The sequence below is a fragment of the Arachis hypogaea genome, chromosome 8 (genome assembly GCF_003086295.3).
Source record: "Arachis hypogaea cultivar Tifrunner chromosome 8, arahy.Tifrunner.gnm2.J5K5, whole genome shotgun sequence".
NCBI lineage: Eukaryota > Viridiplantae > Streptophyta > Magnoliopsida > Fabales > Fabaceae > Arachis > Arachis hypogaea.
Window position 1 is genome coordinate 29,929,082 of NC_092043.1, and position 14,784 is coordinate 29,943,865.

At 33.7% G+C, this 14,784-nt stretch overlaps 2 protein-coding genes and 1 non-coding gene across 3 annotated transcripts; 2 read left to right on the forward strand and 1 right to left on the reverse strand.

Moving 5' to 3' along the window:
- The first annotated feature begins 564 nt into the window (after positions 1-564).
- LOC112705210 (protein FAR1-RELATED SEQUENCE 5-like) lies at positions 565-2,300 on the forward strand. The gene is made up of 5 exons (XM_025756056.1): positions 565-917; positions 1,012-1,055; positions 1,278-1,412; positions 1,510-1,568; positions 1,686-2,300. The coding sequence occupies exons 1-5, from the start codon at positions 565-567 to the stop codon at positions 2,298-2,300; spliced, it is 1,206 nt and encodes a 401-aa protein (XP_025611841.1).
- Positions 2,301-7,983: 5,683 nt separating this feature from the next.
- On the forward strand, positions 7,984-11,000 carry LOC112706868 (uncharacterized). Its single transcript, XM_025758388.3, has 2 exons — positions 7,984-8,139; positions 8,828-11,000. Exon 2 carries the CDS (start codon positions 8,847-8,849, stop codon positions 10,710-10,712), a length of 1,866 nt encoding a protein of 621 aa, XP_025614173.1. The 5' UTR covers positions 7,984-8,139; positions 8,828-8,846; the 3' UTR covers positions 10,713-11,000.
- Positions 11,001-11,146: 146 nt separating this feature from the next.
- Positions 11,147-11,218, reverse strand: TRNAP-AGG (transfer RNA proline (anticodon AGG)). The gene has a single exon. It is a non-coding gene; the product is annotated as a tRNA-Pro (tRNA).
- Between the last annotated feature and the right edge of the window lie 3,566 nt (positions 11,219-14,784).

Genomic DNA, 14,784 nt, shown 5'->3' on the forward strand with positions numbered 1-14,784 from the left:
TTCGTTTATTTTGCGATTATAGGACATGCCGCTTTTGGATCTTTCGCAGGTTGGAAGTGAAGAGATGGATCCTGGTCACCAGGTTTGGACTCAAGTTTAATTTTTGGTAGTCTTGAACTGCATGGTTGATTTGAACATTAACGATTTTGTTTTTGTTTTTTTTAATAAATTTGATACTTAGGTACCGGATCACGATGGCCTTCGGGAAGATGAAATACCATGTGTTGAAATGCGGTTTGAGCAATTGCAAATGACTCATGAATTCTATGTGACATACGCAAAGAAAGTCGGGTTTGTGCTAAGATACGGACGACAACCTATGATAAGATCACAAATCAACCCATTAACCAAGCTATTCACTGTAATAGGGATAGGTTCTGTGTGTCTCGTGTCAAAGCGTCAACGTGGAAGAACAGAATCTCAACCGCTGGGTGCAAGGCAAGGATATACGTGAAGTTTGACAAGGAGACGCAAGAATGATTTTTCTTCAAGGTGGAGTTGAGTCACTCGCACCCATGTTCAGCGAGAAAGGCGGTGCACTGCCATGAGTATAGGAAGCTGACCATGCATGCAAAGTGCATGATCGAGAATAATGATGAGGATGGGATTCAACCAAACAAGACTTTCCTAGCATTGGCAAATGAGTATGGGGGCCCATCTAACCTGGGATACTCAGAAAAGGATTTACGAAACTATATTACAGCTAGGCTCCGAACCAGCAACGTCAACGTGGATGTCAGAGAGATGATAAACTATTTCATGAGAATGAAAGACATCAATCCAAACTTCTTCTACGCAGTGAATTTGGACGATGAGTGTAAATTTCGGAGAGTAGTATGGGTGGATGCAAGGTATAGGGCGTCGTACGAATATTATGGAGATGTTGTGTCACTTGATAGCACATACAGCACAAATAAGTATGGATTAGTTACTATGGGGTTAGTTTTCTTCTTTTTTTTCCTAGTTTGGTCGTGACTGATATTTGTTTTTTGTCGCTGTTTTTGCATGTAGGCATGGATTACTGTTTGCGTCGTTTGTCGGTGTTAACCACCATGGTAAGTCGACCATCTTTGGTTGTGCTCTTCTTGGAAATGAGAAAATCCCAAGTTATGAGTGGGTTTTCCTCCAATGGGTCAAGTGCATGGGAACTGCTCCACAGCGGATCATTACCGATCAATGAAAATCCATTTTTCGTGCAATAAAAAATGTGTTACCCGATACACGCCACCGATGGTGCATTTGGCACATTACGAAAAAGTTACCGCACAAGCTTGAAGGTTATCGCTGGTACAAAGAGTTGTATGATGAGTTCAATGATATTGTGTGGAACTCTCGGACCGAGAAGTCATTTGAGGATAACTGGTATGAATTCATGGACGAGCACAACTTACATAACAACGCATGGCTGTCAGGTCTGTTAGTGTACATTTATTTTTTGCTCATTAATTGAAATCTTTTTGGTAGGTGGCTTTATATGATTTAATAAGAAGTTTCTTTTTCTTTATGTAGACCTCTTTGATGATCGACGCATGTGGGTCCCAATATACTTCAAGGGTGAATTTTGGGCTGTCATGAGGAGCACGCAAAGGAGTGAGAGCATGCACTCATTCTACGGAAATTTCTTACACAGTCGGACTAGTTTGGTCTAATTTATTCACGAATATGACAATGTGCTTGGAATTAAGGAGCAAAGGGAATTGGAGGATGATGCAGTAGACTCGAGGGGGGTTATCCCTTGTGCAACGACCTCACCTATGGAGAGACAATTTCAGCAGGAGTACACTACCTGCATGTTTAGGGATGTTCAAATTAAGTTTTTCAAGAAGGCTAATTGTAGGGTCTTTGTTGTTGCTGAAGAGGGGCCAGTGGTATGCATGAAGGTTGAAAAGGAAAAACTAGTGAATGATACTATTCTTTGTGTTCCGTACGACGTCCACTTCGATCGATCCACACAGGAAGTTCATTGTGAGTGCAATCTATTTGAGAGTTCAGGAGTGTTATGCTGTCATTGTCTTGAAGTCTTCCATTCTTACAAGGTGTATAAAGTACCTAATCGATATGTTCTCCCTTGTTGGAGCAAGAACATAAAGCGCAAGCATATTTATGTCAAAAGTAGTCACGATGTCAGTCGGTCGGATGAGAGTCATGTTGCATTCAGGGGACTATGTGCACACTTCTACAATATTGCTCAGGATTTTGTAAACGATGATGAAGAAACAACCTTGCTTCATGCTGCTTTAGAAGAAACAAGAGCTAAGCTGACTGCTCACCGTGCCAAGAAGAGGTCCGAGAGTGTCTGAAATAATCGTATCCTTCTAGCAAGCAGCATGTGATCATCCTCATCAGAGTCCGGGACTACCAATGGTGCAGCATTGCTTACTAGGTTTTTTTCTCTTGGAATTGCTTTTTTGGTGCCGATTCTAGATCAGCTTCTGCGAATAGGCAACTTTCTCCTCGTACCAGGCCTATATTCGTGTGGTGTATATTCATACATATCGTCACTTGCACTAAGAATACTACAACTCTTCGTAATAGATATCGTCATTTGAATGAAAAACATGAGCATAAGCGAACATCAACAACACTACTAAAGTGAACATCCAAAACCCCTACTAAAGCGAACATCAACAACACCACTAAAGTGAACATCCAAAAGGGCTAAAAATACATGAACGTCCTTCGTGGAGCATCAAAGCTCTCAATTACTACCACATAAATCATCAATGAAAACTATTTTCACACAATCCATCATCTTGGCAGCCGCATAAATCAATTATTTCATACACGAAAAGCCATGGAAATAAATAAATCATAATTTATATTTCTAGTTCAGATCAGAACCTAAGTTGAGCATGTTAGCTGCATCTATTTAATTACCAAACTCAACCCAAATAAAAACTTAACAAAAATAACACACAACAAATATATTCAAACAAGCATTCAAAATAAAATCATGCCATACAACCACACCAATCATCAATGCAAACTACTTTCACACACTCAATCATCTTGGCAGCCGCATAAATCAATTATTTCATACATGAAAAGCCATGAAAATAAATAAATCATAAGTTATATATCTAGTTCAGATCAGAACCTAAGTCGAGCATGTTAACTGCATCTGTTTAATTACCAAACTCAACCGAACTAAGAACTTAACAAATATAAACACAACAAATGTGTTCAAACAAGCATTCAAGATAAAACCATACCATACAACCACACCAATCATCAATGCAAACTATTTTTACACACTCAATCATCTTGGCAGCCGCATAAATAAATTATTTCAAACATAATAAGCCATGAAAATAAATAAATCATAAGTTATATATCTAGTTCAGATCAGAACCTAAGTTGAGCATGTTAGCAGCATCTGTTTAATTACCAAACTCAACCGAACTAAGAACTTAACAGAAATAAGACACGACAAATGTATTCAAACAAGTATTCAAAATAAAACCATGTAAATAGATTCACGGTCACTAAAGTTAGCTCTCCAAAGTTTTCATTTATAAACACCATACATCAAAAGCAACCATGCAGTCACATACTGAAGTAACTTTCCAAAATTGTACACGCAAATTATATGATAAGAATCAACCATCCGCTTGGATAAGTAAGGATCCAATTAAATGAGTGCACAATATATCATAAAGAAAGCAGATCACCTTATCCGACTCCTTATAGCTTGGCTGAGATGTAGTACTGCCTTTGATAGATGGTAATTGGTCAGCATCCTTGCGGGGCTTTTTACTCCTTCCTTTCTTGTTAACTGCTTCACTAGGAGTCTGTTTTCTCCTTTTTTTTCTGTTTCCTTACATTGTTGACTATGCAACCCTGTATGTTCAACATGGGACAACAAATAGATGAAAAATATCAACGTGAACCTCCAATTGCATTTGTGTTCCACTGTACTGTTAAAAAGAGACTAATAGAGATTGAACCTATGAGATAACATGATCGGCCTTCTTATCAAGTTCATTAGTGGTCCATTCAACAATCCAAGGCTCGGGTACACGACATGCATGCAACGGACCATGCTTTAGACGGTGAAAGTACAAAACCTATACACAAGTAATTTGAATATTAGGACTTAAACATAAAGCCATAGATCGTTTTTAAATTTACGTAATTTATTTGCAATACCAGCAACACGAACATGCATCAGCCGCATGTTTCTCGGTTCTCATCTTGGAATTTCCTTATCGCATCCCGCAACCACTTTAGTATTTGATACGGCCAATGAAATCTTCTTGGGTTAGAGACGTCCAATATCGGAGGGAGGTGCCATGGAAAAATAGTCTGCTGACTTGTAGGTTTAAGAAATATCTTCAATACAATCATGATAATGTATCTTCTAAAGGTCATCCTCTATTGCTCGGTCTCCATCGGACAGGCAAAGAGAAAGTTCCCAACTGGTTTGTAGTTTTCTTCTGAAATTCTCTCTTTATTGCCAAATACAATTCATTTTTTTCTGCAATACCGGTATTGGGTCACCTGCGCGAAACAAAACAGTTTACCACAATCAGTGCGTGTCAACATGGGAAAAAGCAAAACCACGAATCGGGAGTTTTACATCTTACATAACTTACACTAACCTTGAGAAGGTATGCCGAATACATTGACGATAAGTTCGGCGGTAATGCGAATGTCCCCGGCGTCGACCCTTAGAGTGTTTGTCTCCACGTCATAGGCCCTAGCTAGTTGGAGCATGATGCTATGCTTCACATGCCATTGTGGTACCCGGCGCAGGAAGTCAAATCCAATGGCCTCAATCTCTGCTAACTTAACCTGCTCATTATGTCGTTCCAAATGGGTAAATAAATTGTTAATGTAGCAGGGTAAGCATCACGTCTCAACTAGTTTCTGTTGAGCAAAACAAAAAAGGATCAGCATATTTTCATAAAAAATAACCAACTAATTTCATTTATTCATGTAATCAATGGGATACCTTTTTACCTATCTGAGTGTGTCGTCGGCCGGTTTAGGGATTGGTTTGGTCGAGCACCGTAATAATTTACACACGCAATATTCAGCCGGCAATCTGACTCGTAAAGTCTTACAAAAGAAGCTGGTAAACTACAGCCAAATAACATAAATAATAGCATTATATTACACTGCAATTGATGTAAACTTAATCATTGGACGCTATATGGCACGACAATACCATACTTATGTATCCAGACAAATAAAAAAATATTGGACACAGATTATAGCATGTTTCATATAAAGATCAAACCTCACACTTTCCCTTTTGTCACCATCTATAAATGAGATAAAAAAGCTAACTCATGGAGACATAGCAGCAAATACATAATCCAACCATCCAATACCCTATCAAGGCGACCATTCAAATTGTACAAAAGAAGTTACTCACAACCCATGAGGAGGAGCACAACCATCAATTACAAATACACCAAAAACAACCACATATCATGCACGGTCTAACAAAACAAATTATCACAAGCTTCCTGCGTTAACATCATCTATCAACAACAATGGCAATATTAGAAACTAATGTAAAATACAATAAATAAACCCATAATCACATTTACTTTGCACAAAATAGTATACCACACAAGTTGCACCTCAAGTGTATCAAACCATTCCTTAGATCCATACAACATATAATGCCTTGTTAGAGTGTCTTAAATGCAATTTTGTCGTCTGGGTTTAAAAATCTAACGGTCCAGGCCTGTTAGAAAACTTATTTTAACTTTATTACAAACCAATAACAACAATTTCAGCTAATTCTTTGGTTGCAGTGGCAACAGGAACACAGCAATAATTAGAAATTGACGACACTAGAAAAAAATTGAAGAATAACCATCCAATATATTATTAAAGTAACCATCCAACAAATATCAACCCATTTTTAACAATGGTCAGCCAGTATATGTCACGTTGCATGCACATGGTCCACACGGAAAGGGACAAAAAAGATTTAAATTTGACTGCTATATAAACACGATCCCAAATATTTCTGACCTTTCCCGCGCCAAAATTAAATCAACAAGCATATCAAGATCATAAACTACCTACATACTCCACAGTCTGCGATAATAAACAGCAACCACTGCTTTTTCACCATGGGTCATCAGGGATTTAATCAACAAAATATATTTACATTCAAACATGCAACAACGATTACCAATCCAAAAATGAACAACAAAACCCACTTACATTGGATGGTTATGATTCTTCTAGAGATGATGTTCTTTGTGTTTCTGGTGAACTGTATGTTGACGAGCAGGTGGGTATTTTTTTCCTGGGTCGGCTGCTCCGCTGATAGGAGAGAAAAGCGCCCACGCGAGGAGAACTCTGATGCTGCTCGGTTCGTGGGTGAGGGCTCCTTGATTGCGTTCCTGGTCGGCGGCGTCGCGCCCAACGGCTCCGTTGCAGAGATGGCGGGATGTTAAGGACCAAGAGGGCGCCGTCCTTGATGCCAATGATGAGGATTAATGGGTTGCTGGGTGACCTTCCTCGGTTGCAAAAGGGTTTGGGTGTGTGCAAAGATTGGGAAGGTTTGGGTTCTGCGCCATTACTGGTGTGTGCAAAGATTGGGAGGGTTTGGGTGTGGGGGGTGGAAAAAATGGCGAAACAAAAGGGTTGGGTGATTTGGGAAAAAAGTGTAAATATGAGAAATTAGGTGGTATGTTAAACTAAACAGCCATAATAGGATTATGGTTATTAATGGGTTAATTCTTTTTATTAATATTAATTGGACTTAATACACAGTCCATTGTATACATTGTATACATATTTCATTGTCTCCCTAGCGGTGCTCTTATATATATTAAGAATACATAAAAGAAAGAGGAGAAAGATTTTGTATAAAGAGAGAGAAATTTATTATTCATGTGTGTTTTTGCATGAGTCTTAGCTTCCTATTTATATGCATACAAAAAGATAACTTTTTTAACTTTATTAAATACATTTTCTTTTAAAAATGTAAGCCACCCATATTAAATAATGGTCATCTATCTCATTTAATTTTATCACAACAAAACTTAAGTTTTCTATCTTTTATTAAAAGTTGGTCATCTTAAATAAAACGTGTTAAAATTATTAAATATTTTACAAGAAATTGCATATTTTGAAGTCGAAATATTTTTTCTAGCATATGTTTGGCCATTAAATCAATAATAATCGTCAATATAAAGTTATTAGTTTACAAAATTAGAATGATAGTAAGACAAACAAAATATAATTATATTTTTTATAATATAAAATATCAAAATTTATAAAAGTAAGTTTTTTATTTATTAAATATTATATTGTCTAAAATTAAAAATTTAATAATTCTTATAAATATGAAATAACTCTTATTTTTTGAGCTAACTTTTAAGATAAGTTAGGATCGCTTAATTTTTTATATGCTATCAGAGTAAAATTAAAAGTTATTATTAAATCACCCCATATTACAACAAATTTTTAAACGATCTTTATTTTTTAAACTAATTTTTAAAACAAATTATACCTACTTAATTTCTTATATCATCAATCACAATTTAAAAAAATAATCAATTTAGAAAGTAGCAGAAAGCTGCAAAGGTATCATTGAGACAAGTTGCAAGAATTCAACATGTTTGATTTTGACCCGGTTTGAATAACAGTTTAATTAAGTTATTTTTTAAAAAATAGTTTAAATAATAAATATTTATATTAAAAATAATTTATAAATAAATTATTTTGTATTTAATTTTTTAATTTTAAAAATATTTATTTTACAAAAAAAATTAAAAAAATTTTATTTAAAAAAAATTATTTTTTTAATTTTTTATAAATATTAAAATAAATTTTTTAAAAATTATAATTTAATTTTAAAAATTATACCAAATATTAGTATTATAATTTTTTATAAATTAAAAAATAATAATAATTTATGAATCTATGCAAAACGGGTCCTTTGTAATCTTCATTAAGAATAAGTAGTTATTCTAATACCGTAATTATCCTGACCCCACAGCCAAACAAGCCGTCAATCCACATATAAACAAAACAAAACTCCCCTCCAAAAAAAAAAAAAAATCGAAACGCGTTCTTCCTCCAAATCCGTCGTTTCAGGTTTTCTCAGAAACCCCTCCCCAAAAGAAACGCGCCGTTTCGTCTCAATTCAATTCTCTTCAAGCTCAGGTAAATTAACCTTCCCTCCAAGCATGTCCTTTTTCGATTCTAGAATTTATCTTCATCTTGAATGGGGCTTCTGATGTTTGTGAATGATGATCGTGTCGTACCTCAATAACCCCGTTGAAAGCTTACTATTTTCAGTCGGTTTTTAAAGTAAAGGTTTAAACTTGAAAAGCAAGTTCACTTTTAGTTGAGGGTGATGTGAAGCGGATAATCAGAATAATGGTAAATGAATGATGTCAAGATAATATATCTTTTCAATATTGATCAGTTTTATTCCGCTTCCCGTTAAATCATGTTGGGTGAGTAATTAACGTGAATAAGCAACCTTGTCACCTTGTATTGGAAGCTATTTGGTGGAAGCATAAAAATGTTTTTTATTGTAAATTGGGAATTTGGTCACTTGAATGTTGCAAATTTAGAGTGATGGTATGTTGTCTCTCATGTCAATGACAATCATGTTATATGATTCAAATTACATGAGCTAACAGATTTAGCAATTTCTGAAGGTTGCTAGTTGTGATAGTGTATTAATGTGAAAATGGTTGTAGCTTCTAGTGTAAATATGCTTATGTTGGTTTCCATTAGTTTATCTGAAGCATCGAATTTGTCTTCTATTGTTTTCATGATGTATTATGGATTTAATATGCTGTTTTTGCTTCTTGGGAATTCCATTTTGTTGGATGTTATGCAGCATATACTGGGTTGGAAGGATGCAATCAGAATCAGATAAATGGGGATGGAAGCATGTCAGTGTTTTTGGTGGGTTTGATAAGGGAAGTGGTACAAAAAGATGGAAATGCAATCACTGCAATATAAGATACAATGGATCCTATTCTCGTGTTAGAGCTCATCTGCTTGGTTTTTCTGGTGTTGGAGTCAAAAGCTGTCCGGCTATAGATAATTCTTTGAAAGAATCATTTCAAATGTTAGAAGAAGAGAGGGTTTCCCGGAAAAAGAAGAGAGCTTCTATAACTGGTAAGTATAGCAAGCGTATTCGTACTCCTCGACCTAGTCTCACATGTGTCACCAAAGAAGATGTAGATGAAATGCTAGCAAGATTCTTCTTTGCTGATGGATTAAACATGAAGATTATTAACTCGCCTTATTTTCGTGAGATGATAAAAGCAGTTGCAGCTTTCGGCCCAGGCTATGAACCCATGTCAATACATGAGTTGTCTGGTTCCTTTTTGAGTAAAGAAAAAGAAAGAATTGAGAAATATGTTGGTCTAGTTAGGGAATCTTGGCCGCATACAGGATGCACATTACTCTGCATTGGACGTTTACACAGTATGTCGGATAGTTTGCAGGTTAACATATTTGTATCTAGTCCAAGGGGACTCTCATTCTTGAAATCTGTAGATGTAGACAGTGTTGATGGAGCAGGAAACTCTGCTGTTAGTATTCTTAGAAACACAATTATGGATGTTGGACCTACAAATGTGGTTCAGATAATCTCATATCTTGGCCCTGCCAAAACTTATTCTGAATCCTATACCTTGGCCGAATTTCCTCATATATTTTGGTCTCCTTGCTCTGCACATTCTATCCGCATTTTGATGGAAGATATAGCTGAATTGGATTGGCTAAGACCTGTTGTTTTGTGTGCTAAAGAAATTGACAAGTGCATAATTTCATTTCAGAATTTCGCTCCTTCTGTCTACGGTGAAAACTTGAAAGGGTCTTCCGACTCACTGACCGCTAGAATCGCACCCTCCTGTTACATTGTCCAAAAGATTCTTGAACTAAAGAAAGAATTTCAAGAAGTGATTGTGACTGAAGAGTGGAAGCAATGGAAACTTAGTATTCAACAAGATATTGGAAGCATTGAATCAACCATATTGGAGGAAGATTTCTGGAGCAGGGGTCATATGATGTTGCAAATATGTGAACCTTTTGTCAGATTGTTTTCCACACTTGATATCAACCGGTGCATCATGGGAGATGTCCACGAGTGGCGTGTTCAGGCTATCGAGGCTGTAAAGAGTAGAGGAATAATAGATGCTGGTGCACTCAATCAGCTAGAAGGGTTGATAGATAACCGGTGGGATGTGCTGTTTTCACCCCTTCATTCTGCAGGTTATATATTGAATCCGAAATACTTCGGCCGAGGTCAGGCCAAGGACAAAACCATAATGAGGGGTTGGAAAACAACATTGGAGAGATATGAGTGTGAAAGCGCTAGTCGAAGAGTTCTGCGGGAGCAGCTCAGCTCTTATTGGCGACTCGAAGGATCATTAGGAGAGGAAGATGCAGTGGACTGTAGAGATAAAATGGATCCGGTTGCTTGGTGGGAGAACTTTGGTTTTGAGATGCCACACTTACAAACACTTGCCATAAAAGTGCTGAGTCAGGTTTCCAGTGTTGCAATGTGTGAAGAGAGTTGGCAACATAATGGTGGTAATCCATGCCAAGAAACAGATGCTGGGTTGGAAGACCTTGTATATGTAAAGAACAATCTAAGACTCCAAAGTCATAAAATGGATTCTCATGCTACACATCTTAAAGACATGGTACCAAGTTCCCCTACAGAATTGAAGAGACAGGCAGTGCTTTCTAGTTCTGACAGATTGTGTTAGCCTATGATGTTACTTCTTCTTGTCACATTTATGTGGAAGCCTTGTAAATAATGCATAGACTCTGAACTTTTTTTGTAGTAAAAATTTCTGTTTGTGCTGGAAGAGGAGCAGCGGGAGTTCTTATGTCTAACAATTTTAGAGTGGGAAATAGGAATATCTTAGCTGATATTCATTGTGGTAAGATATCTTAGGCGATTAATCTTTGTACAAATTATATGCAAGTAACACTAATAAGCTTAGGTTAGAATCCTCCTAGCATCTTTACGTAATTGAATCATTTTTCTCTAACTAGCATTATTGTCTACAATCTACCTGATATGCACTTTTTTCTGGGAACTTTAGGGCCTTAGGATCTTCAAGGCAAGAAGCAGGTGTTTTGGGCCCGGCCCAGCCCAGCAGCCCCCGAAAGCTTGAAGATGAATAAAAAAAGAAACGGGGCATTCCGAGAATTGAACTCGGGACCTCTCGCACCCTAAGCGAGAATCATACCACTAGACCAAATGCCCTTTTTTGGGCAATGACTTTATAAAGTTTATTACCATTAGTCAATATACTTTTTGATACTATCATGGACGCAAACGAATATGCATAAGAAGATTATATCTTATATAGAAATTACATTATTATTATTATCAATACTTATACCAGTATCATACTCTTGCGTTCATTGCTTCGAAATCCCATGAAATCGTTAAAATTGGTCACCATCATCACATTGATTGAAAGGGCATGAGAGACTATATACTAAGAAATTCTTTGACAGTTTTATGATAACTTTTTTGTCTCCTTGTCTTAGATCTATGGAATATGGATTATATTAGTGGAAGGTAAAGTGTCCCAAACATAAATGACCAGTGTGTACCCTACCTAGCTATATTTTACAAATATCACTGTTACGTATGACCTAACTATTCCTATAATATACAAATTTATATTTTATACAGACTCTTAATTACTCGAAGTCAATCCATAGGAAGGGCAAGTGGAATTATCAACAAAATGCATAGAAAAGTGGAATGATATTTAAAAAAAATTGAAAATGATCTTTTAAAAAGCAAGAAAATTAATAAGGTGAGAATTAGTTATTATTAATTTTGTAACATATAAATTTTATTATTTTAATTTAAAAGTAATTAAACTTTTTATATTTTACTTTATCAACCTTCTTAGACAAATTTGATTAGGAAAAAACACAAATCAGAGAATGATATTATACACAAATTTATATATATCTACACAAGAGGTTTCTCTTTTGCTTTTGAATAGCAAAAAGGGACAAAGTAAAGACGTAAAGAAAAAACTCAAAAAAGTAAATGGGTCTGAAGATAGTGACTATATTACTATAATAAGTTATAAACCCCCTAACTACTTTAATTATAGTAGTGAGGAATGACTACCCAATAATAGCATAATTTAAATTCCTTTAGTTGGTAGATATATAAGAATTACAAAACAATAACTAACACTTTTAATTAATTAATTTCGTAATGCAAGCGGATTCTAATTAATGATTTAATGTTACTACCCTATTAAGTCAGTTGTCACATTTTTTCTTCTTGGCCGACACATTGAATTGGTGATGATTTGTGGATTTATTTTATTTTATTTTATTTTATTTTGAATCGAGTATAGCTGGCAAGTGGAGCCATGGCAGAGACACCCAATTAAAATGAGGAGGGTAATTTTAGCGTTGCTCTTCTGGATTCACAAATAAAAACAATAATTAAGGAAATAATGTCGGAAGATATTCAATTTCTTTCCAGAGAAGGTTATTATTTTGAGGTTTAATTATTTTATGGATCTTTAATCTTTGTTTTATTAAATTTTTAATTATTTTTTATTAAATTTTTATATTATATTAATTTTTATAATTAAATTTTTGTTACATTAAAAATATTAAAATTAATAAAACATTCTATTAAATAAAATAAATATATCTAATATTTAACTAAATATTTTATATAATTTAACAGAATATTATGTTAATTTTAATATTTTTATCATAATTGAGATTTAATTATAAAATTTGATATAGCATAAAAATTTAATTAAAAAATATAAAAATTTAATTAAAAATTTGATAAAATTATAAAAATTATCAGAATAATTAAATTTTATTTAATTTATTTTATAATAATTTAATTAATTTACGTCCCAAAATCACACCCTACAACCACGAATTATATTGGCAAAGGATGAAAGTGACAAGACTTGATGTGCATATGATGTTCCTAAAGGACCCAACGTCTCTTAATAAGACCAAGTAGCATTTGTTTAACAATATATACTTAATAATAATTATTATCGAATTCGGGTAATTACAAATTGCATTGGTGATTATAATCACTAGTGTCTGCGCTGTCAATTTTTATTAGTGCTAGAAGTCTAGAAGATTGAGAACCATTTCCACCGACACTCTCATAAATGGTATCCAGGATGATTGATACACCAATTAGATTTAGAACCCACAAACTAAAGCTGCTCTTGGTGGGGTATTTTTATTTATATATATAAAATCACAAATTTCACATTTTTATTAATAAATTATTATAACATGTTGATTCAGCATGTATATCATATATTATTTATTACAATATTTTTTATGTTAATTAACTTTATTAATTTATACCGATACACAAATAAACAATGATAGAAGCAATACTAATAGGATTACAGGAAGCGATGCAATTTTTAATTGAAGAAGCCAACTTTAAAATAGAGGAGGTAACTGTGATGGTATCGTAAAAGAATATGGTAGATTAAATTAAAAGAAGTAATAAAACTAACAAAAGCCAAAGATTTTTAAGAAATAGAGTTATGAATAAGAGATATATTTTTAAGAATTTATCTATCATGTATAAAGCTGAAAAAGATCTTATCAAAAAAATTAGGAGCATTGTGTAATGTATATATAAGTGTTATTGTTTCTTATGGGAATATCAAAGAGGATAATTAATATCTATTAAAATGTTTTCTCTTCCTCAGGAGTTGAGTAGATTAAAACGATAGGGAAAAAAAACTACAACAAAAGTCATTTTTACCGCTAAATTTTGAACGACAATAATATAATAATTGTTATATATCTTATTTAATTTATATGTTTTGTGGTAATATATATTTATTAGTGTTATTATATATTATAATGAGAATTGTATATTTTTTGTGGTTATTAAAAAAGTTATTATTAATAATTGGATAATTATTGTTAAAGTCTTTTAATGATAAAGTATAAGATAACTAATGTTTATTGGATAAATATATTAGTGACTATTTTTATAAATAATTATTAAAAGTGATTTTTTTTAAGTAGTGACAAAAATTTATTTTCCCCACGGGTGTACAGTAAAAGCAAAGTAACCAATATTTGGTTGGCTTGTTCCCTTGTTTGATCAATTATTATTAATCATCACTTGAACTTCTTTCATTTAAGGGGTGGTATGATGATCCGCTCTCATTTCTATTTTTAGTTGAAGATATTAGAGATAGGATTCATATCTATTTAGCTTAGCTTATAAGAGGATCCTTTGATAGAATGAATCGTCAATCTTTTGAGAGAGGGCATAATGCATTATGCATACAAAATAATATATAGATTTATATTGAAGAGGTCGTTGGTTGGTTTAGTTAGCCATTGATGGCAGCCAGAAAAAGATTGGACTTTGGAGCGGTCTCTGCATACGTTATGATTTATATAAAGAATGAATCCAGGGTATATTCTATATCTATAATAATTATTTTGGGTGGTGGGTAAGTCCACTTATTTATTTTTGCTGAGATCACACTTTAGAGATTAACAAATTTGAGTAGTTGTTGAAAGTATATATATATATATATATATATATATATATATATATATATATATATATATATAGAGAGAGAGAGAGAGAGAGAGTCATTATAATATGATGATTATGGTATATATAGTGATTATAATATTTTAAAAAATATTATTAAATTTAAAATAATATTTTTTTGTTATTAAACAACACTTTTTAAAAAGTATTATTTAAAAAAATATAATCAAATTATAGAAAAAATATAACTTTAATTTTAATTTTAATTAATAACATTG

Bases quoted from the DNA above. Each gene is read 5' to 3' on its own strand.
- LOC112706868 (XM_025758388.3), top strand. From the start codon at position 8,847: ATGCAATCAGAATCAGATAAATGGGGATGGAAGCATGTCAGTGTTTTT.
- LOC112705210 (XM_025756056.1), top strand. From the start codon at position 565: ATGCATGCAAAGTGCATGATCGAGAATAATGATGAGGATGGGATTCAA. The intron at 918-1,011 runs GTATGGATTAGT...TTTTGCATGTAG, and splicing joins AGCACATACAGCACAAATAA to GCATGGATTACTGTTTGCGT. The intron at 1,056-1,277 runs GTAAGTCGACCA...ACAAGCTTGAAG, and splicing joins TGTCGGTGTTAACCACCATG to GTTATCGCTGGTACAAAGAG.